At 38.1% G+C, this 23247-nt stretch overlaps 1 protein-coding gene across 6 annotated transcripts in view; it reads left to right on the top strand.

The window, feature by feature from the left end:
• The window catches only part of CHEK2 (checkpoint kinase 2), a 43652-nt gene that overhangs the window by 4960 nt on the left and 15445 nt on the right, over nucleotides 1-23247 (top strand). For all 6 annotated transcript variants that reach the window (XR_006885481.1, XM_046641506.1, XM_046641507.1 and 3 more), the window contains 4 exons: nucleotides 14906-15030; nucleotides 15149-15296; nucleotides 17736-17826; nucleotides 21883-21991. Coding sequence is in view for 5 of the 6 variants with exons in the window: in XM_046641506.1 (XP_046497462.1) it covers nucleotides 14906-15030; nucleotides 15149-15296; nucleotides 17736-17826; nucleotides 21883-21991 (473 nt within the window). In the remaining variant the exon portion in view is untranslated. The remainder of the gene's footprint in view (nucleotides 1-14905; nucleotides 15031-15148; nucleotides 15297-17735; nucleotides 17827-21882; nucleotides 21992-23247) is intronic.

Below are 23247 nucleotides of genomic sequence, written 5' to 3'. Positions count from 1 at the left end.
GCTGCAATGAACGTGAGAGTGCAGATGTTTATCTCTTTCGTATTCTGTTTTCATTTCCTTTGGATATATACCCAGAAGTGGGATTGCTGGATCATATGGCAGTTCTGTTTTTAATTTTCTGAGGAACTTCTATACTGTTTTTCATAGTGGCTGTACTTTACATTCCTACCAACAGTGCACAAGGGTTCCCTTTTCTCCTCATCCTCACTAACACTTACCGTCTCTTGTCCTTTTGATGATAGCCATTCTAACAGGTGTGAAGTGTTATTTCATTGTGGTTTTGATTTGCGTTTTCCTGGTGATTAGCAATGTTGAGCACCCTTTCATGTACCTGTTGGTCTTCTTTGGGAAAATGTCTATTCAGATCTGCTTATTTTTTGAAGAGACTTTCCTCTCTCCATTGTATGTTCTTAGCTCCTTTGTCAAAGATTAACTGTCTGTAGATGTGTGGTTTTATTTCTGGGCTTTCAGTTCTTTCCAGTGATCTCTGTGCCTGTTTTTGTACCAGTACCATGCTGTTTTGACTACTGTAACTTTGTAGTCCATTTTGAAGTCAGGGATTGTGATGCCTCCAGCTGTGTTCTTTTTTCTCAGGATTGCTTTAGCTATTTGGGGTCTTTTGTTGCCCCATATGAATTTTAGGATGCTGTGTTCTATTTCTGTGAGAATTGAGATTCTGATTGGGATTGCATTGAATCTGTAAATTGCTTTAGTTGGTATGGACATTTTAACTATATTTATTCTTCCAATCTGAGTGCGTGGAATACCTTTCCATTTCTTTATGTCATTGATTTCTTTCAATAATGCCTTACAATTTTTATTCTAAAGGTTTTTCACCTGCTTGGTTAAATTTATTCCTAGATATTTTATTCTTCTGTTGTGATCATAAATGGTATTGTATTCTTGAGTTCTCTTTCTGTTAATTTGTTATTAGTGTATAGAAATGTAACTGATTTTTCTAAGTTGATTTTGTAACCTGGAAGTTTGCTGTAGTTGTTGATTATTTCTAATAGTTTTCTGATGGATTCTGTAGGGTTTTCTATATATAAACTTATGTTGTCTGCAAACAGTGAGAGTTTCATTTCTTCATTGCCTGTTTGCATTCCTTTTATTCCTTTTTCTTGCCTAATTGCTCTGGCCAAAACCTCTAGTACAATGTTGAATAAGAGTAGTGAGAGTGGGCGCCCTTGTCTTGTTCCTTTTCTTAGAGGGATGGCTTTCAGTTTTTCCCCATTAAGTATGATGGTGGCTGTCGGTTTGCTATATATGGCCTTTATTATATTGAGGTACTTTCCTTCTATACCCATTTTATTGAGAGTTTTTAAAATCATAAATGGATGTCGAATCTTGTCAAATGCTTTCTTGGCATCTATTGAGATGATCATGTGGTTTTTGTTTTTCATTTTGTTAATGTGGTGTATCACATTGATTTGCAGATCTTGAACCATCCCTGTATCCCTGGTATAAATCCCGCTTGATCATGGGGTATGATCTTTTTAATGTATTGCTGTATTTGGGTTGCCAATATTTTGTTGAGGATTTTTGCATCTATTTGATCAGCAATATTGGCCCGTAATTTTCCTTCTTGGTTTTATCCTTGTTTGGCTCTGGTGTCAGGGTGATGTTGGCCTTGTAGAATGTGTTAGGAAGTGTTCTGTCTTCCTCAATTTTTTGGAATAGTTTGAGAAGGGTAGTTATTAAATCTTCTTTGAATGTTCAGTAGAATTCTCCAGAGAAGCCATCTGGTCCTGGACTTTTTTTTTTGGGAGATTTTTGATTACTGTTTCTGTCTCTTTACTTGTGATTGGTCTCTTCAGAGCCTCTATTTTTTCTTGGTTCAGTTTTGGGAGGTTGCTAGGTCTAAGAATTTATCCATTTCTTCTAGATTGTCCAATTTGTTGACATATAGCTTTTCCTAGTATTCTGTTATAATCCTTTGTGTTTCTGTGGTATCCACTGTAATTTCTCCTCTTTCATTTCTAATTTTATTTATTTGAGCCTTCTCTTTTTTTCTTTGTGAGTCTGGCTAAGGGTTTGTCAATTTTGTTTATCTTCTCAAAGAGCCACCTCTTTATTTCATTGATCCTTTCTACTGTTTTTTTTTTTTTAAATTTCATTTATTTCTACTCTAGTTTTTATTTTTTTCCTTCCTTCTTCTGACTTTGGGCTTTGTTTGTTCTTCTTTTTCTAATTCTTTTAGGTGTACTTTAAGATTGCTTATTTGAGATTTTTCTTGTTTGTTAAGATGGGCATGTATTGCTATAAATTGCCCTCTTAGGACCACTTTTGCTGCATCCCATGAGTTGATATGGTGTGTTTTCATTCTCATTTATCTCCAGGTATTTTTTGATTTCTCCTTTAATTTCTTCAGTGATCCATTGGTTGTTCAGTAGCATGTTGTTTAGTCTCTACATATTTGTCACTTTCCCACCTTTTTTCTTGTAGTTGATTTCTAGCTTCATAGCAGAAATCAGATAAGTGCTTGATATGATTTCAATCTTCTTAAATTTATTGAGGCTTGCCTTGTTTCCCACCATATTGTCTGTCCTTGAGAATGTTCCATGTGCACTTGAGAAGAATGTGTTTTCTGCTGTTTTTGGGTGGAGTGTTCTATATGTATCTATTGAGTCCATCTGGTCTAATTTTTCATTTAAATCCAATATTTCCTTGTTGACTTGCTGTTTGGATGATCTACCCATTGATGCAAGTGGGGTGTTAAGGTTCCCTACTATTATTGTGTTGTTGTTAATATCTCCTTTTAGGTTTGTTAATTGTTACTTTATGTACTTTTGTGCTTTTGTGTTGGGTGCATATATAAGTGTTATGTGTTCGTGGTGGAGTGTCCCTTTTATCATTTTATACTGTCCCTCTTTGTCTCTCATTACCTGTTTTGTCTTCAAGTCTACTTTGTTTGCTATAAGTATGGCAACACCTGCTTTCTTTTGTTTGCCATTAGCTTGGAGTATCATCTTCCATCCCTTCACTCTGAGCCTGTTTGTCTTTAGAGCTAAGATGTGTTTCCTGGAAGCAGCATATTGTTGGGTCTTGTTTTTTTTTTTTATCCATTCTGCCACTGTGTGTCTTTTGGTTGGAGAATCAATCCATTTAAATTTGAGTGATTATTGATATATGAGGGCTTAATCCTGCCATTTTATCACTCGTTTTCCAGTTCTTCTGCATTTCCTTTGTTTCTCGTCCCATGTATTTCGGACTACCAGTTCAGTTTGATAGTGCTCTGATAGTTTTCTTGGTTTTCTCTTTATTTATCATTTGTGTCTCTATTCTAATTATTTGTTTAGTGGTTACTATGCGGTTTGTATAAAAAATCTCATAGATGAGATAGTGCATTTTCTGATAGCCTCTTACTTCCTTAAACTAAGCTGATTCCATCCCTTTCCTCTTCCCTTTCTAAGTTCATATTGTCACAAGTTAATCCATCTTGTGTTGTAAGTTTCTGCTTAGAATGATGAGATTATATTTGTTTTTGATGTTTTCCTTCTCTTATCTTTAATGTTATAATTAAGTGTTTGCTAACCTGTTATGATAGAGAACTGCAGTTTCCTGGTTTTGTCTACCTATTTATCTCCTTGCTCAAGGCTTTGTAACCCTTTTCTTTTCTTTTTCAAGTATGAGGGCCTTCCTGAGCATTTCTTGTAGGGGGTGTCTTGTGGTGATGAATTCCCTCAGCTTTTGTTTATCTGGGAAATTTTTTATTTCTCTGTCATATCTGTAGGATATTTTCTCTGGATAGAGTATTCTTGGCTGAAAGTTTTTGTCTTTCAGAATTTTGCACATCATTCCACTCTCTCCTAGCCTGTAAGGTTTCTGCTGAGAAATCTGCTCAAAGCCCGATTGGGGTTCCTTTGTAAGTTATTTTCTTCTGCCTTGCTGCCCTTAATATTTTTTCTCTGTCATTGACTTTTGTGAGCTTTACTACTATATGCCTTGGAGAAGGCCTTTTTACATTGATGTAATTAGGAGTTCTGTTGCCTTTTTTTCACTTGTATTTCCAGCTCCTTCCCCACATGTGGGAAGTTCTCAGCTATTATTTCTTTGAACAAGCTTTCTGTTCCTTTCTTCTTCTCTTCTCTCTCTGGAATACCTATAATCCCTATGTTGCATTTCCTAATTGAGTTGCATATTCTCTGAGAATTTCTTCATTTTTTTTTACTTTTAGTTCTTGCACTTGAAACATTTCTGTATTTCTGTCCTCCAGACTGCTGATTCTCTCCTCCATGATATTAGCTCTGCTTTTCAGGAGTCCAGATTTTTCCTTATCTCATCCATTGTTTTTTTCATCTCCAACATTTCTGATTGTTTTTCTTTATAGTTTGAATCTCTTTTGTTAAGAAGTTCCTGGTTTCATTGAACTGTCTATCTGTATTTTCTTGTAACTCATTGAGTTTTTTTTACGATAGCTATTTTGAATTCTCTGTCATTTAGATTATAAATTTTTGTGCCTTCAGGAGTGATTTCTGGATGCTTTTCATTTTCCTTCTGGTCTGGAGAATTAATATATTTTTTCGTAGTGTTTGATGGTGTGGATTTGTGCCTCTGCTTAGTGATCTGGTTGCAGATTCCACCTGCTACCACTGGGTGGGAGTCAAGAGCTTTGTTTTCTGAGCCTGCCTTGACCCCAGCTCGCTTGCTCTCAGCTGTTGCTTTTCTATCATATGGGCAGGTGCTCTGGCCACCCAGCTGGGCTGAAGTGCCAGGCGGTGGGTAGGGGCATTCTCTTTTGCCTGTGTGATTCTGGGGGTGTTCTCGCTCTGCCCTTGCTATCTGCTCTCCTGGGGTGCTAGCTTGATGAAGCCACCCCCCACCATAGGTTAGTCACCTCTGTGTGGGGCTTTCTCACGGTCTGTGAGGGAATTTGGAGAGTGAAGGTGTTCCTGCTGAGGGCTGCCCCTCCTGCCTTTCCTTTCAGAGCTGAGAATGGTGCTGTTCCTAGGGTCACTACCATTAGGAGAGGAAGAGGAGATCCCCTTACCTCCTTCCACTTCCTCTTGGAGGGTCTGCCTTCAGTCATATGGCTGCAGGGGTCTCTCAGACGTCTTTTGCGTTATATGAATGTCCTTTTTGTTGTATCTTAAGGGGGAAAGTCTAAGGGAAGAGCTCACTCTGCCATGATGCTGATGTCACTCTCCCAGATCTGCTTATTTTTTAATCATGTTTTGTTTTTCTTTTTGCTATTGAGTTATGTGAGTTTTTTATGTGTTGGATATTAACCCCTTAACAGATATATGATTTGCAAATGATTTTTCCCATTCCATAGGTTGCCTTTTCAGTTTTTCAATTGCTTTTTTGCTATGCAGAAACTTTTTAGTTTTGTGTAGTCTTACTTGTTAAATTTTGCTTTTGTTACTTGTGCTTTTGCTGTCATATCCAAAAAATCGTTGCCAAGACTGGTGTCAAGGAACTTTTTTTTTTTCTATGTTTTCTTCTAGGAGTTTTATGGTTTCAATTTCGATTCTTATGTTTAAGTCATTAATCCATTTTGAGGTAGTTTTTGTGAGTGGTGTAAGATAGGGGTCCGATTTCTTTCCTCTGCATGTGGTTATCCAGTTTTCTCAACACCATTTATTGAAGAGGGTATTGTTTCCCCATCACATTCCTCTGGTAATTTCTTACCTACTTTCTGTGTCAGAATTTACCTATTCTGGATATTTTGTATAGTGAAATTATAACATTTATCCTTTTGTGTCTGCCTTCTTTCATTTAATGTTTTCAAAGTTCATTCATGTTGTATCAGAGCTTTATTTCTTTTTATCGGTGAATAATATTCCATTGTATATATATTACACATATATACATATTACATACATATATATATGGATTATCTCTATCCATTCCTTCATTGCTGGATACTTGGGTTCTTTCCACCTTTTGGCTATTTTGGATAATGCTCCTATTAATGTTTGTGTACAAGTATCTTTTTGTGTCCCTGTTTTCAGTTCTTTTGGGTATATACCTAGGAGTAGAATTGCTATATAATATGGTAATTTTGTGTTTAACTTTTTAGGGAATCACCAAGGTCTTTTTCACAGCAGCTGCACCATTTTATAGTCCCACCAGCAATGTATGAGGGTTCCAGTTTCTCCACATTTCACCACCATTATTATCTGTCATTTTGATTCTAGTCATCCTGGTAGGTGTGAAGTAGTATCTCATTGTGGTTTTGATTTGCATTTCCCTAATGGCTAATGATACTGAACATCTTTCCATGTACTCTTTGGCCATTTTTATATTTTCTTTGGAGAAATATTTTCTCCCATTCTTTAAGTTGTTTTTCTCACTTTCTTAATAGTGTTCTTTGACACACATGTTTCAAATTTTAATTATATCCAATTTGTCTATTTTTCCGTTTGTTTTTTGTCATATCTAAAAAAAGCATTGCTTAGCCCAAGTTATAAAGTTTTATCAGTATTTTTTCTTCATAGAGTTTTATAATTCCAGCTCTTAGAATTAGTGTTCGATTCTGTTGCAGTTGATTTTTGTATATGGTATGAGCTAAGAGTTTCAACTATTCTTATTTTGCATGTGGATATCCACTGTGCTAGTACTATATGTGAAAAAGACTTCTTTCCTCAATAAATTGTTTTAGCACCCTTTTTGAAAATCAGTTGACTGGAAATGTGAAGATTTGTTTCTGGTCTCTCAGTTCTTTTCCATTGATCTATATGTCTATCCTTATGCTAGTACCACACTCTCTTGAGTTTGGTAGCTTTCTAGTAAGTTTTGAAACTGCAGAATGTGAGTAAGTTCACTAACTCTGAACTTCATTTTCAAGATTATTTTGGGTGTTCTAGGTCATTGCATTTCCATAAGAATTTTAGATTGAGCTTGTTAATTTCTGCGGGAAGGCAGCTGGCATTTTGATAGGGATTGTGTAAATTTGTAGTTTGGGAGTGTTGCTATCTTAGCAATATTAAGTCTTCCAATTCATGAACATATATAGACCTTTACAAATTTTTTTTCAACAATGTTTTGTAGTTTTTAGAATATGATTTGCATTTCTTTTTTAAAATTATTCTTAACAGTTTTATTCTTTTTATGTTATTGTAAATGGAATTACTTTCTAATTTCACTTTAGGTTTGTTGATTGCTAGTGTATAGAAATATAAGTTTTTTTTTTTTTTTGAGGAAGATTGGCCCTGAGCTAACATCTGCTGCCCATCCTCCTCTTTTTGCTGAGAAAGACTGGCCCTGAGCTAACATCCGTGCCCATCTTCCTCTACTTTATATATGGGACGCCTGCCACAGCATGGCTTGACAAGCGGTTCCATGTCCGCACCTGGGATCCAAACCGGCGAACCCTGGGCCGCCGAAGTGGAACATGCGCTCTTAACTTCTGTGCCACCAGGCTGGCCCCAGTCCTCTTCTTTTTGCTTGAAGAAGATTGTTGCTGAGCTAATGTGTGCCAATGTTCCTCTATTTTATGTGGGATACCACCACAGCATGGCTTGACTAGTGGTGCTATGTCCGCATCTGGGATGCGAACCTGCAAACCCTGGGCCACTGAAGTGGAGCCTGCAAACTTAATCACTACACCACTGGGCCAGCCCTGAAATACAAGTGATTTTTGCATATTGATCTTGTATCCTGTAATGTTGCTGAACTTTGTTTATTAGGTGTAATGATTTTTAGTGGCTTCCCTTCGGTTTTCTACGTAGAAGATTATGTCATCTGTGGCTAGAGATAGATTTGCTTCCTTTCCATTATGGATGCCCGTTATGTATGTATGTGTGTGTGTATGTACCCTAACTGCCGTGGCTAGAACCTCCAGTACAATCAACAGAAGTGTTAAGAGTGGGTGTCCTTATCTTGTTTCCTATGTTGGGGGGAAACTTTCAGTCTTTTATGATTAAATATGATGGTAGCTGTGGGTGTTTCATAAATGCCCTTTCTTGTGTTCACAAAGTTTCCTCCTATTCCTAGTTTATTGAGTTTTGATTTTTTGATCACGAAGGGGTATTGCATTTTGTCAGGCAAACGTTTGGTCTGTTTCTATTCTCTGGAGATGATCTTGTGGTTTTTGTCTTATATTCTATTGTTATTGCATGTTACATTAATTAGTTTTCACATGTTAAACCAACCATGCTTTCCTGGGTTTTCACTTCATCAGGTATAATCTTTTTTATATGTTGCTGGATTCAGTTTGCCAGTAGTATTTTGTTGAGGATTTTTGCATCTATATTCATAAGGAATATTATTCTGTAGTTTTCTTGTGATGTCTTTGTTTGTGGTATCAGGGTATTATTAACCTCATAGAATGAGTTGGGAAGGTTTCCTCCTATATTTCTTGGAAGAGCTTGAGAAGAATTGGTTTTAATTCTTGAAATGTTTGGTAGAATTTAAAATAAAGCTATCTGGGGCTGGGCTTTTCTTTGTAGGAAGTTCTTTGATACTAAGTCAGTCTCTTTACGTGTCATTGGGTCTCTTAAGATTTTCTGTTTCTTCTTGTGTCAGTTTTGGTAGTTTGTGTCTTTCAAGGAGTTTGTCTGTTTCATCTATGTCATCTAATAGTGTCATACTGTTGTTCCTAGTATTCTTTTTTTTAGTCCTTTTTATTTCTGTAAGGTCAGTAGTAATTACCTTTCTTTCATTCCTGATTTGAACAATTTGAGTCTTCTCTCTTATTTCTTTGGTCAGTCTTTCTAAAGTTTTGTCAATTTGTCGATCTTTTCAAATAACCAACTTTTGGTTTCATTGATTTTCTTAATTGTTTTTCTATTCTCTATTATATTTGTTTTTGCTCCAATTTTTATTACTTCTTTCCTCTGCTTGCTTTAGATTTTATTTGCTTCTCTTTTCCAGTGTCTTAAGGAAGGTTAGGTTATTGATTTGAAGTCTTTCTTCTTTTGTAACTTAGACATTTACAGCTATAAATTTCCCTGTAAGTAATACTTTAGCTGCATCCCATAAATTTTGGTATATTGTCTCTTCATTCATTTCAAAGTATTTTGTAATTTCCCTTGTGATTTTTTTTTCTTTGTCCTTTCAGTTATTTAGGAGTGTGCTGTTTAGTTTCCACTTATATGGGAATTTACTAAATTTTTTTTTTTTTTTAAGAATTTATTTTTCTTTTTTCTCCCAAAGCCCCCTGGTACATAGTTGTGTATTTTTAGTTGTGGGTGCTTTTAGTTGTGGCATGTGGGATGCCGCCTCAGCATGTCCTGACGGGTGGTGCCATGTCCTTGCTCAGTATCCAAACTGGCAAAACCCTGGGCTGCTGCAGCAGAGTGCGCAAACCTAACCACTCAGCCACGGGGCTGGCCCCCTACTAAATTTCTTTATGTTATTGAGTTCTAATTTCATTACCCTTTTGTTGGAGAACACACATTGTATGATTTCTAAACTTTTAAGATATCGAGGGGGGATTTCTTGGCCTGGCTTATGTTCTGTCCTGGAGCAGGTTCTTACGTGCATTTGAGAAGAAGGTGTATTTTCCTTTTATTGGGTGGAGTGTTGGGACTATCTTATTTAAATTTCAGAATAATCCTGTGAGTGAGTATTGTTATTCTTATCTCCATTTTACAGAAGAGCAAAGTGAGGCCTAGAGAGAAATTGATTAACTTGTCTCTGGTCATACAGCCAAGAGCTGGTAAATGCAGGAATTGAACCTATGACTTTCAGACTTTAAACGTAGGTTCTTAACCTGTAATTGGGAAAGAAATGAGTGTGGGGTAAGAAAGGTAACAAAATTAGCAGCCAAAGGGGACTGTGGAATGCAACAGAGGCTTGTTCCTGTTTAAAATGAGTGTATGAGGGGCCGGCCTGGTGGCTCAGTGGTTAAGTGCGCACGTTCTGCTTCTTGGCGGCCCGGAGTTGGCCGATTCGAATCCCGGGTGCAGACAAGGCACCACTTGGCAAAGAAAAAGCCATGCTGTGGTAGGCGTCCCACATATAAAGTAGAGGAAGATGGGCATGGATGTTAGCTCAGGGGCAGTCTTCCTCAGCAAAAAAGAGCAGGATTGGCAGTAGTTAGCCCCGGGGTAATCTTCTTCTTCTTCAAAAAAGCAACAAACATACAAACGAAAATAAATAAAATGAGTGTATCAGAGACTGATAGAGAAAGAGATTAAAAATGCTTGAGTGGCATATATGGAAGATAACAAATACATGGATAAAGAGAACAGATTATTGGTTACGAGAGGGGAAGTGGGTTAGGGAGTGGGTGAAAGGGATAAAGGGGCACATATGTATGGTGATGGATAAAAATTAGACTACTGGAGGTGAGCACAATGAGGTATATTCAGAAATAGATAAATGATAATGTATACTTGAAACTACACAATATTGTAAACTATTATAATCCCAATAAAATTACTTGGGGGAAAAAATGCTTGAGTGGGAAGAAAATAAGGGTGAGAGTGTAGCTGAGGTGGGGGGTGAGTTGGGGGAAAGGGTGAGGGTGCTGCGGATCGAAAGACATGGGTTCAAGTCCTAGCTCTGTCCCTTCCTAGCTGCGTGACCTCAGGCAAGTGATATTACTTCTCTGAGCTTCATGGTCCTCATCTGTAAAAGGGGAAATAATGCTAAAGGAATGGTCAGGAAAATAGGCCAAAGGTTGGGATTGAAAGGGAGAGACAGGTTAGTTTTTCTCAGATGGCCTTAATTTTTTCAGTGATAGAGGATTCTCTGAGGGAGGTCAGTGAGTTTGAATTTCAAAGAGGTCTGGAATCCCTGGCAAAGGAAAGGAACTTACCTAAACTTTCACTTCATTTACCAAAACCAATGTATCTGTTCCTGTCCTCACACCCTCGCACCTGCACCCCCGTCTCCTCTCCTGGGAGGAGCGGCGCCTCCTTGGGTTCATACCTCTCATTAGCTCACTGAGAGCTTCTGGCCCCCTTACCTCCTCCCTTGCTCTCCCTTTGCCCTTCCATACATCTGCCTGAGGCCTCTCCTAATGAGCAAAGATCCAGGCATGTCCTTCCATGGACAGCTGCTCCTTGCATTCTCTGTCCACCACACTTATTAGTGTCCTAAACTCTCATGCTGTTTTTTTCTCAATTGCCTCAGAATCTCCTGGTTTCTAGTAGAAATATCATGGTTCATTTATTCCTTCCTCTATTAAGAGATGCTTAGTTTGTTTTCAGTTTTTACTCCTGCAAGCAAGACTCCAGTGAATGTCCTGTTGTTGTCTCTTTCATCAGTTGGGCACTCTCTAGGGTGGAGCCTGAATCCAGCCGCTGGGTCATAGAGTAGGCATGGCTTTACTTTTAATGGATGCTGCCATATTGCATTCCAAAGGGGTCGTTCAGTCTATCCTTACTGTCTCACCTCCTCCATGCAGCCCCATTGGTAGCCCCAAGCAGATTTGCCTCAGAATTGCCTGGATAGTCTGCCTGTTGTATTACTGTTTTTTTTTATGTTCATCTCCCCAGCAGACTTCAGACTCTTTAAGTGATTCATTAAAATTTTTTTTTTAAAGATTTTATTTTTCCTTTTTCTTCCCAAAGCCTCCAGTGCATAGTTGTGTATTTTTAGTTGTGGGTGCTTCTAGTTGTGGCATGTGGGATGCCACCTCAGCATGGCTTGATGAGCCGTGCGATGTCTGCACCCAGGATCCGAACCCGCGAGACCCTGGGCCGCTGAAGTGGAGCACGTGAACCTAACCACTTGGCCACAGGGCCAGCCCCTGATTTAATTTTTGAATACGTTATATTTGTATTAGGTACAAAATTCAAAAGAGGTGCAAGGTCTTCGTCCAGTTTCTGTCCTTCCCCCCTCTGCTTCCTAGTATTGCTGATTTCTTACGTGGCCTTCCAGAGATATTTGATGCATATATAAGCAACTAAGTGTCTATATGTTCTTTTTTCCCCTTTATTTTTAATACTAATTGTAATTCACAACACATTGGTTGCAACTTATATTTTCTACTTAACAATATATCTTAGATGTCCTTCTATCAGAATATGAAGATCCTCATTCCTTTTTTTTTTTTTTTTTGGTGAGGAAGATTGGCCCTGAACTAATACCTGTTGCTAGTCTTCCTCTTTTTGCTTGAGGAAGATTGTCACAGAGCTAACATCTGTGCCAGTCTTCCTCTATTTATATGTGGGATGCCACCACAGCATGGCTTGATGAATGGTGTGACCTAGTGGTTAAGTTTGGCACACTCCACTTAGGCAGCATGGGTTCAGTTCCCTGGCACAGACCTACATTGTTCATTGGCAGCCATGCTGTGGTGGTGACTCACATACAAAATAGAGTAAGATCAGTACAGACATTAGCTCAGGGTAAATTTTCCTCAAGGAAAAAGAGAAAGATTGGTAACAGATGTTAGCTCAGGGTGAATCTTCCCCAACAGACAAAAAAAAAAGAGAAAAAGAAAAAGAATAATGCTGGGGCCGGCCCTGTGGCCGAGTGGTTAAGTTTGTGCGCTCCGCTTTGGCGGCCCAGGGTTTTGCTGGTTCAAATCCTGGGCACGGATGTGGCACTGCTCATCCTGCCATGCTGAGGCAGCGTCCCACATAGCACAACCAGTGGCACTCAGAGCTAGAATATACAACTATGTACTGGGGGGCTTTGGGGAGAAGAATAAAAAAAAAAGAAGATTGGCACCAGTTGTTAGCTCAGGTGCCAATCTTTAAGAAAAAAAAATTTACTCAAAAAAAAAAGAATGATGCTATAGTGAATAACCTTGTACGTATGTCCTTATGTCCTTTCATAATACATACGATTCTCTCCTTTCTGGGGCCAAGGGTGTGTGCATATGTAATTCTAAAAACTCGAAGTGAAATTCACATCACATAAAATTAATCTTATTGTGTGTGTGTGAGGAAGATTGTCCCTGAGCTAACATCTGTTGCCAATCCTCCTGTTTTTGCTTGAGGAATATTGTCACTGAGCTAACATTTGTGCCAATCTTCCTCTATTTTATGTGGGTTGCTGCCACAGTGTGGCTTGATGAGCGGTGCTAAGTCTGTGCCCAGGGTTCCAAACCTGTGAACCCTGGGCTGCCAGATCAGAGCGTGTGAACTTAACCATTATGCCAGTGGGCCAATCCCCAAAATTAATCATTTTAAAGTGAACAGTTCAGTGGCATTTAGTACAACATTGTGCAACCACCACCTGTGTCTAGTTCCAAAACATTTCCATTATACCAAATAAAACCCTATATCCATTAAGCAGTTACTCCCCATTCCTTTCTCCTGCCCTTGGCAACCACCAGTTCTGCATTTCATTTCTGTGGATTTAACCATTCTGGATATTTTATGTAAATACCATCCAATATGTGGCCTTTCGTATCTGGCTTCTTTCATTTAGAATAATGTTTTCAAGATTCATCCATGATATAAAATGTATGCGTTGTAGCGTTTATGCCTTTTTATGGCTGAATAATATTCCATTATATGTAAATACCACAATTTGTTTAGCCGTTCCTCCATTGGGGGACATCTGCGTTGGTTCCACCATTTGGCTTTTGTGAATAGTGCTGGTGTGAACACTCGTGTACAGAATTTGTTTGGGTACCTGTTTTCAGTTCTTTTGGGTGTATACCTAGGAGTGGAATTGCTGAGTCATTAGACAGTTCTATGTTTAACTGTGTGAAGAACCACAAACTGTTTCCGACAGTAGCTGTACCATTTTACATTCCCACTAGCAATGTATGAGGGTTCCAATTTCTTTGCATCCTTGCCATCACTTGTTGTTTTCCTTTTTTTGATATTATAGCCATCTTTATGGGTGTGAAGTGGTTGCGTATGTAATTTTGATAGATCTTGGCAAATTACACTCCCTAGACAGTGTATAAACTTATATTCTTATTGGCAATGTATGAGAGTAACTGCTTCTTCATACCTCTTGCCAACACAGTGTAATATGAAGTTTTTGGATTTTTGTCAATCTGGTTGTTGAAACATGGAATCTTATTGTCTTTTTGGTTTTTAAAGTTTCTTGTATTGAGTTAGCTTGGCCATCTTTTCGTATGTTTGAGCCATTTGTATTCTGTCTGTTGTGAATTGTTTCTTCATATCATTTGCCCCTTTTCTACTAGATTGTTTGTCTTTTATTTGTAGGAACTTTACAGATATTAGAGAAATTAGTCCTTTGTGTGTGATAGGAGTTGCTAATATTTTCCCTAGTCTGTCTTTCCCTGAATATTTACTTGCCCACCGTATGCATTGTCCTAGGTGCTGGAGCTGTGGTCTTAAACAGGAGACCCAAGGCTGCCCTCCTGGAGTTTATGTACTAACGGGAATGCAGGGAGACGATATACAAATAATCAAGATAATTTCCAGTTATGGTCCATACTTAGAGGGAAACAAAGCAGGATGTCATTATGATAACTGAAGGGTGGTGAGGTGGGAATCTGCTTACATAGAAACCTGAGTGGGAGGTGATCATTTGAGTCCAGACACACAAGGCAAGATGGCCATTCAAATAGCTGTGAAAGAGGAATGCAGAGGCCATGAGGCAGGTTGAGCCTGGCATATACGGGGCAGTGAAAGGAGGCCAATGGGCTGGGTGTAGTGGGCAAGGAGAGGGGTACAAGATGAGGCTTGTAGCCAGGGGCCAGATCCTGAGCATCTAGGCTGCCATGAGGAGGAGTGCTGATTTTGTACTGAGTATGATGGGGGAGCCTCAGGAGGGTAATAAGTCGGAAGTTACTATGATATCATGTCTTTTTCCAAATCATTAAAAATTGTTTGAGAACGCTTAATGTCTGCTTGTTATTTCGTGGTGATGTATAAACCATAATTTATTAAACTCATTGTTGGGAAATTTTGATATTTTTCCTCCGCTCTCATATTTAATCATAAAATCTTGATAAACTAATGTATAATTTTGATTGCCTTCTTAGGCTATTTTCCTACGATAGATTTTATGAGCAATTTTTAAAGGTGTTTGAGATGTGAAATTCCTCAGCCCGCTGGAGTGATCTTTTGTGTTACAGACTGTGTTAATGACAACTACTGGTTTGGGAGGGATAAAAGCTGTGAATACTGCTTTGATGAGCCACTGCTGAAAAAAACGGATAAATACCGGACTTACAGCAAGAAGCACTTTCGGATTTTCAGAGTAGGTGACAAATATCCATACATTTGGGAGAGCTGGTAATCTAGTCTTCACTCTTAGATATCTTCCCGCTATAACTCCCCACTGTTACAACTTTGAAATAAAATGTTCTCTATTTTAGGAAATGGGTCCTAAAAACTCTTACATCGCATACATCGAAGATCACAGTGGGAATGGAACCTTTGTAAATAGAGAGCTTGTAGGGAAAGGAAGACGCCTTCCTTTGAATAACAATTCTGAAATCGCACTTTCAGTATGGAATAATAAAGGTAATGTTGTTATTATTATCTTATGGTTACTGGAACTTTTTTCCTCCCATATAAAAGGAAAATTGACGTGTATTCTTGCCGAAGTATGGTTTGAGTAAGTAAAGTAAGCAGATTTGCATTCAAGATTCAACCGAGTCCTAGTTGCGTTTTCAAATTATCAGGAAGTTCTATCATGATAGACACATTTCCTAAGGTTTAATTGGTTTGATTAGTTTTATTTAAAGCCATATGCTGTCAATTGAATTATCATATTGTTTACGAGCGTTCCTAGTTCATTGATGGATACAGGTTATGCCACATCAGTCTTAGATACCTGTTGAGTTGTTGTTTTAGGCCGTTAATTCATCTCCCTCCCTCCCTCCTCGTTTTTCCCTTTCGCGATCCCTTCCATTCTTTCATTTCTGCATATATTTATTGAACTATTATATTCCAGGCAATAGGCTACAGGCTATGGGTTTTTCTATAAGAGTCTCAATTTAGACATTCCACCTTCTTAAATACCACATGATTATCCTGTGAAAGTGGAGATGTTTATTGTCATCATCAAGTACTGTTTTATAAGCCTCCATTCCTAAAACTTCATGAATATCACATCTAAAATGAACAATTGTCTTTCAGCGCAAAAGATTCAGTGCAGAAAGAGTAAAAATACCCTACAACTATCTGAGAGTTGAATAGCTTGGAAGGGTGTGTGTGTATGTGTGTGTAGATAACATCTTAAGAATATAGATTCCCACAGGCACTCTCCCGCAGACCCTCAACTAGTAGTTCCAAGATTTAAAACATCCTGTCTAGGTGATTCTTGCGCAGTCAGGCTTCAGACTGACCTCTGAGAACTATGACTATACTTGGCATGCTAACGTCCATTTTAGGATTGACTTAGTTTTCCCTGTTTCTGACTATTCTGTTTCCTATCTGATAGTTAGAGTCAGGGCAGCTGCATAGGGTTTTGCTGTTTGAGAACAGCTGGTGGAAGGGGCAACTGGGCCCTGAAATTTGGCCTGTCTTCCACTTGACAAGCTGTGTGCCACCTTCTAATTGGTCTCTCCAAGGGGCACCTTTTCTAATTTGAACACAGATGTCATATGGGTTAAAGGTGGCCATGGTTGAAATAGATCAAACTGGTATTCTGCAGACTGCATTTGGTCTACTGACATCTTATCAGGCATTTGCTGATATTTGTACTTTAACATGAAAATCCACATTTCTTTGGGAAGATAGAGTATCTGGCCACACTGAGCCTATAATCCCACTACTTGAGGATTTGCAGGTGCTGAGTAGAGGCTGCCTCCTTTAGATGGTGATGTGTTTTCTCCTTTGAGTCCCCGTTGCTCCATGTTGTCTTACACTCAACCCTGCCTTCCAGCTTGTGTGGGCAACTGCGTTTGCAGCCCCTGAAGTAGACCTTGACTTTTGTGAGAAATACATCTCCAGAGCCCCTCAAATTCCCAGATTCTCAAATGCCACTGGAACGTCTAGGTTCACAGATATCTACAAGCAGAGGCATCGTTGTCTCCTGGGTGGCCAGCAGGTTTCATTCACTAGGCAAGTGTCTACCTTGTGTGGACCAATCTGGAATGAAGCGTACTGAGGTGGCTCAGATTCATGCCAGAGACTGGATCTCTAGGTTACTCCAGGGAGGTCAAAAACCGTCACCTGAAATTTGGGAAACTCAAGGGTCTTAAATTTCTCTCTTTCAAGATTTAACAGGTAGTTGCAAATTTACCATTGATGACTTTGTAGAATTGAAGTGTTTGGTAACTGATTGCAGGCTTGGCCCATGTGGATGGTTAAATTATTAAATGAATAGGTGTTTTTTTCCTCTTGTTTTTTTCTCTGAGATACAGCCCGAATAATGGAGAAATCAGCGGGATTCTTTTGGAAAATGCTATTTATTTAATTTAACAAGTAGGTTCAGGGTGGTTTGCACTATAAAATACCAGATATGTAAAGGTATAAATGGTAAAGAAGGTAATACAAGTATGATGACCTATGGTCTAATTTTTATTGGGTTGTTTATTGCTTGCCTAGAATATTTTTTCCTCGGCTCAAACTAATTGCCTTTTGGTTCTGGGCTTGTGTTAATCTGCATGGGTATTTTATATTACTGCAATTGATTAATATTCTGAGGTCAAGGAATAAGACTAGCATTTATGTGTGGATTTCCTGTCCTATAGTGAGAATGATGCTGTGGATTTCCTGTCCTATAGTGAGAATGATGCTGTGTATTTTCCATTAAAGAATGAAATTTGACAATCATCATTTTCCGTGGGTTTCATGATATGTATAGCCTATGTAAATAATTCCTTCAGGGTTAAATGTTAAATGTAATTAAAAACAATTGTCTTATATTCTATGTGTTTACTAAATTTTAGTGGCATTTATCTTCTTTTTTATTGAATGAATTAATGAGATCTATTTCTGCCTTTTTTTCCTTAGTTTTTGTATTTTTTGATCTGACTGTAGACGACCAGTCAGTTTATCCTAAGGAATTAAGAGATCAATACATCATGTCAAAAACTCTTGGAAGGTAATTTTCTTATTTCTTACAGATATTGCACTTAATTTTTTTCTAAACATTTGTCATTGGTTAGTTTTCCATTCCTGGTTTTATAACATTCATTATCTATTCATAACATATTTTAGGGGATCTATTTGTGATATGTATGTTATTGATTTATTTGATAATGATCAATTTAAATGAACAGGTTTTCCTTATAAATTTTATCTGTAATAACTTCTTAAAAGCAATTTTATTGATATAATTCACCCATTTAAACCCATTTAACTTACCCATAAAACTCACCCATTTAAAATGTACAATTCACTGGTTTTTAGTATATTCACAGAGTTGTGAAACCTTTACCACAATCAATTTTAGAACATCTTCACTAACTTCCAAAAAGAGACATTTACTGCATTTCTGCTCTCTTCAGAATTTGTGAAATCTTGGGAAGTGAAATGAAACTAACCATTGAATAGGGCAAAGTTCTCAAAATTTTTGTTCTCAGGACCCCTTACACTCTTAAAAGTTGCTGAAGACCCCAAAGAGCTTTTGTTCATAAGTATCTGTTGATATTTACTATAGTAGAAATTAAAACAGAGACATATTATTAATACTTAGTTCATTAAAAAGAAACTCACTTATGTTAAGATAAATAACATTTTTTAATGAAAAATAATTACTTAAAAAATGATTAGTGAGGGGCCAGCCTGGTGGCACAGCCGTTAAGTTCACACATTCTGAGCCTGGGGTTCGCCGGTTCGGATCCCGGGTGTGGACATGGCGCTGCTTGTCAAGCCATGCTGTGGTAGGCGTCCCGCATATAAAGCAGAGGAAGATGGGCACGGATGTTAGCTCAGGGCCAGTCTTCCTCAGCAAAAAGAGGAGGATTGGCAGCAGATGTTAGCTCAGGGCTAATCTTCCTCAAAAAAAAGATTAGTGAGAAGAGAGGCATTGTTTCACATTTTTTGCAAATCTCTTTGATACCTGGCTGGCTTAGTAGAAGATGGCTGGATCCTGATATTTGCTTCTTCATTTGGTCTTTTGTGATATCGCATGCCACGTAGCCTCTGGAAAACTCTGTACACTCATGAGAGAATGAAAACAAAAAAGGTAAATAATGTCTTAGTATTGTTCCAAAAATAGTTTTGACTTCATGGACACCCTGAAAGGGTCTTGGGGTCTTTAGGGGTTGGTTGCCTGATCATACTTTGAGAACCACTTCCTTAGGGAAGGTGTTCAGGACACCTTAGCGCGTTACACACTGTCCTTCACCCTCCCATTCCTCCCCCACCCCCAGAGGCCTTTCTATTTATTGATGTTTTTGGAAACATGAGAGTAGGAAATAATAGAAGGCAAGACCACTCATATTCCTGCCACATGGAATCATGCATAGTGTACTCTTTATGACCATCTGTGGGAGATATTTTAGTTTATGGACATGAAATTCAGTAACTCGTTGTGTTTCCATATTTGCATTGGCTACGTGGAAGTTTGCAGCCAAATTTGTGCCTGCCCTTAAGAAATGTATGAGACTCTAATTTTTCTAAGGGAAGATTCCACACAAATCCTTTAACTTTTAGCGGGTAACAGAAATTTAACTCAAATGAGTCAGGTAAGAAATTTACTGGCTCTTGTAACTGGGAAATAGAGCAGCACAGCTGACTTCACCAGGCGGCCTTTGGGCTTCATTGCACTCTGTGGCTTTGTCTGTGGCTGGACCTAAGGGCTCCCACAGTGTTGCCAGGGATCTGGCTCCATCTCTGGATTCAGCTACTCTTTGTTGCCCTCCTATAGAATTGCTCTCTCTGTGCAGCAGAAAAGTGGCTTCCAGGAGCCCCACATTCATATTTTCTTTCTTCTAGAAACCACAGCAGAGAGAACTGTTTCTTTCCCAACATCAACATTTGATTCCAGGGAAAACCTTAATTGGCTCAATTTTGGTTACACGTCCACCTCCAGGTCCTCGGAGTGGGTGCTGTGCTATTATAGTCACTCCACTAGAGCTATGTGGACTCAGGGAAGATTTCTCAGGCAAAAGGTTACTGTTAGCAGCAGCAGGGGAATTGGAAAGCGTTTTGAGCAGATTTAAAAAAAATAATAGTTACACGGACCAATATCTCACACCTTATACAAAAATTAACTCAAAACGAAACAAAAAACTATATATAAGAGGTAAAAATATACACCTGTAAGAAGACATAGGGACAACTCTTCATGACCTTAGATTTGTCAATGGTTTCTTAAATAAGGCACTAAAAGCACAAGCAACAAAAGAAAAAATAAATAAATTAGGCTTTATCAAATTTAAAAACTTTTGTGCATCAAAAGACACTATGAAGAGAGTGAAACAGAACCAACAGAATGAGAGAAAATATTTGCAAATCATACATCTGATGAGGATCTACTATTCGGAATGAATAACTCTCACAATTCAACAGCAAAAAGGTAACCCAACTTAAAAATGGCAAAGGGTTTAAGTAGACATTTCTCCAAAGAGACAGAAATAGCCAAAAACCACATGAGAAGATGCTCAGCATCATTAGTCATTAGGGAAATGCAAACCAAAACTGCAGTGAGATATCACTTCACACCCACTAGGATGGGCATAATAAACAGAAAGAGACAAGTGTTTGTGAGGACGTGGAGAAATTGGAACTCCTTTCCGCTGCTGGTGGTCATGTAAAATGGTACAGCCAGTGTGGGAAATAGTTTGGTGCTTTCTCAGAGTTAGACGTAGAATTACCATGTAACCCAGCAATTGCCCTTGTAGGGTGTATACTCCCCCACATTGAAAACAGGTGTTCAAACAAAAACTTGTGCATGAATGTTCATTGTGGCTCTAGTCACAGTACTCGAAAGGTGGAAACAACCCAAGTATCCATCAACAAAGGAATGCATAAATAAAATGTGATATAGCCATACAGTGGAATATTATTTAGCTATAAAAAGGAATGAAATACTGCTACATGTTAAGGCATGGATGAACCTGGAAAACATGCTAAGTGAAAGAAGCCAGACACAAAAGGCCACATATTGTATGATTCCATTGATATAAGATATTTGGAATAGGCAAATCCATAGAGACAAAGCAGATTAGTGGTTGCCAGGGGCTGGGCGCAGGGTAGAATGGAGTAATGCTTAATAGGTAAGAGGTTTCCATTTGGGCTGATAAAAAAGTTCTGGAACTACATAGCGGTGATGGTTACACAACATTGTGGATGTACTTAGTGCCACTGAATTGTACCCTTTACAATGATTACAATGGTAAATTTTATGTTATATATATACAAAATACACAATAAAAAAGATGTCTTGGCAAACCCCTGACCCTACCCCCAAACCCACAATAGTTATAATAGTCTACTTCAGGCAGGTAATGAATGACTGATACTTGAGTAGCCATTCCTTTGGGCTGACCCAAGCTTTGGAGAACAGAGCCTACAGAGGATTAACTGTGTCCTCTGTGGCATCCCGGGTAGCATTCCTCCTCCATTTTACGATCCCAATTAATTGGAAATCTTTGAGAGCTTGCTGCAAGCAGGTTAACTGTGTAATACTTTTGATTTCTTAGGTATTGTGATTTTATTTAGGGTGCAATTCATGGCATCCACTACTTACACACTTCCTTTGAAGACAGAATAAGAAAGAAATATATCAGTGAAAGTAATTCATTTTCAGATACTGTTTACTGTTACTTGTTTCAAGCGCTTATTTTTGTCTAGGACTTTGTACTGTTTGATGTTTCTCGGACCTCTGGGATAAGTCATTTCTCTCTGATTTGTTCTTAGTGTCTGTCTGAGAATTTCACAATCTGGGATGACAGTAAGAGTTAAGTCTGTATCACTGAGCTCAAAAAGTGGAATTTGGAGCTGACCCAGTGTTGTTGTATGGTCCACATTCACTTGTGCCCTTGACATTTTACATTGGTATGGTGTTACTGTGTTCTCTGAAACCAGGGACAGTGGAAGGGTTGTAGATGGACCATCTTTTAACTTGTAATAGTTGAGGCTGACTCAGGAGTGGTGGGTCTCTCATAATTAAAAACATTCTGACAGTTACTTTCTCTATTTTTCTCTGTAGTGGTGCTTGTGGTGAGGTGAAGCTAGCTTTTGAGAGGAAAACATGTAAGAAAGTAGCCATAAAAATCATCAGCAAAAGGAAGTTTGCTATTGGCTCTGGGAGAGAGGCTGTAAGTACCTGTGTTTGTGGCTGCTCAGCTGTTCTTAACAATTTCTTCTTAACTTCTCAAAATAATTTTGGAGTGGTGATTTTCAATGTCAGAAAGAATTTACTGCTCAGATATGTGAATTTGTGTCAAAGAACATTGAAAATTTTTGAGTATAGCCAACTAATCTAGAAACTTACTTACAGATAATTTGGTTCCAAAAATATTTGGTTGTACATAATAGTATACATGGCAGGAAGTGTTTTTTTCTTCCAAGTTGTTACAAGACTGTTTTTACAATAAATGAAAGGAAATTAGGAAAAAAAAAAATCCAGTCACATCCCCATCACTGTAACCCTACAGCTGTTTTCAGTTTTCTTTTTCCTTCTAGTCTTTGTTCATATGAATTCCTGTTTTTAGATGGTTGAAATCATACTGTATATACAGTTTTGTATTCTGCTTTTCAACATAATCATTATTAATGCATAAACTTTCCCTAATATATCCTTTTTGATGATTGAGTCTTTATTTCATTGACTTTATCATAATTTATTCAACCATTTCTCTGGTTGATCATTTAGATAATTTCTAATTCTTTGTTCTTCCCGTTAATGTGGCAATGAATATCTTAGTGTTTATAGATTTTTAAAAGCTTAATTAAATTATTTGAACAGTCTCTTTATATGGTAGCCATTCATTTTATTGCATTTTCTATAAAACACATTTACACTGGAATGGCCAAGGGTGTTGGTCTTTCAATATATGACCTAGCAAAGTAATGTGAAATATGGCCTGTAATCACATTTTCCTTTGTGGCCAGCTGTTTCTGGCTATTATACTTTAACATTCTTTAAAGATCAATTTTTTTTCCCCAAGACAATGCCATTCTCATGTGGCAAGAGGAATTTCCTTTCTGTGTTCATTGCGTTATAGATCTTTTCCCTTGTGATTCTGGATTTGTTTCCCATTTTCTGGGGGAGAAAATGCTTACCAGATTCTTAATGACTTGCAGCAAAATTTTCCTTCTTCATTTCCTCTTTCAAATCTTATTGGACTCTTTTAGAGCTCTCCACCGTCAGAGTCCACCCTGACTTGGTAATGAGTTTAACGGCTTATAGAAAGAGGCAGGCTTTTAAAATTAAACATCTGGGTTTCTTAGCCAAAGTCCATTTTACATAAGTATGTAATTCTATATCCTCTTTGCTTTGGAGGGTGTAGCCCCTGAGGTTGAGTAACTCGAGTCATCCTTTTGGAATTGTAACGGAGAGCAACTTCAGTAC

The sequence above is a fragment of the Equus quagga genome, chromosome 15, assembly GCF_021613505.1.
Source record: "Equus quagga isolate Etosha38 chromosome 15, UCLA_HA_Equagga_1.0, whole genome shotgun sequence".
NCBI lineage: Eukaryota > Metazoa > Chordata > Mammalia > Perissodactyla > Equidae > Equus > Equus quagga.
This window is presented reverse-complemented; position numbering and strand designations above follow the sequence as displayed.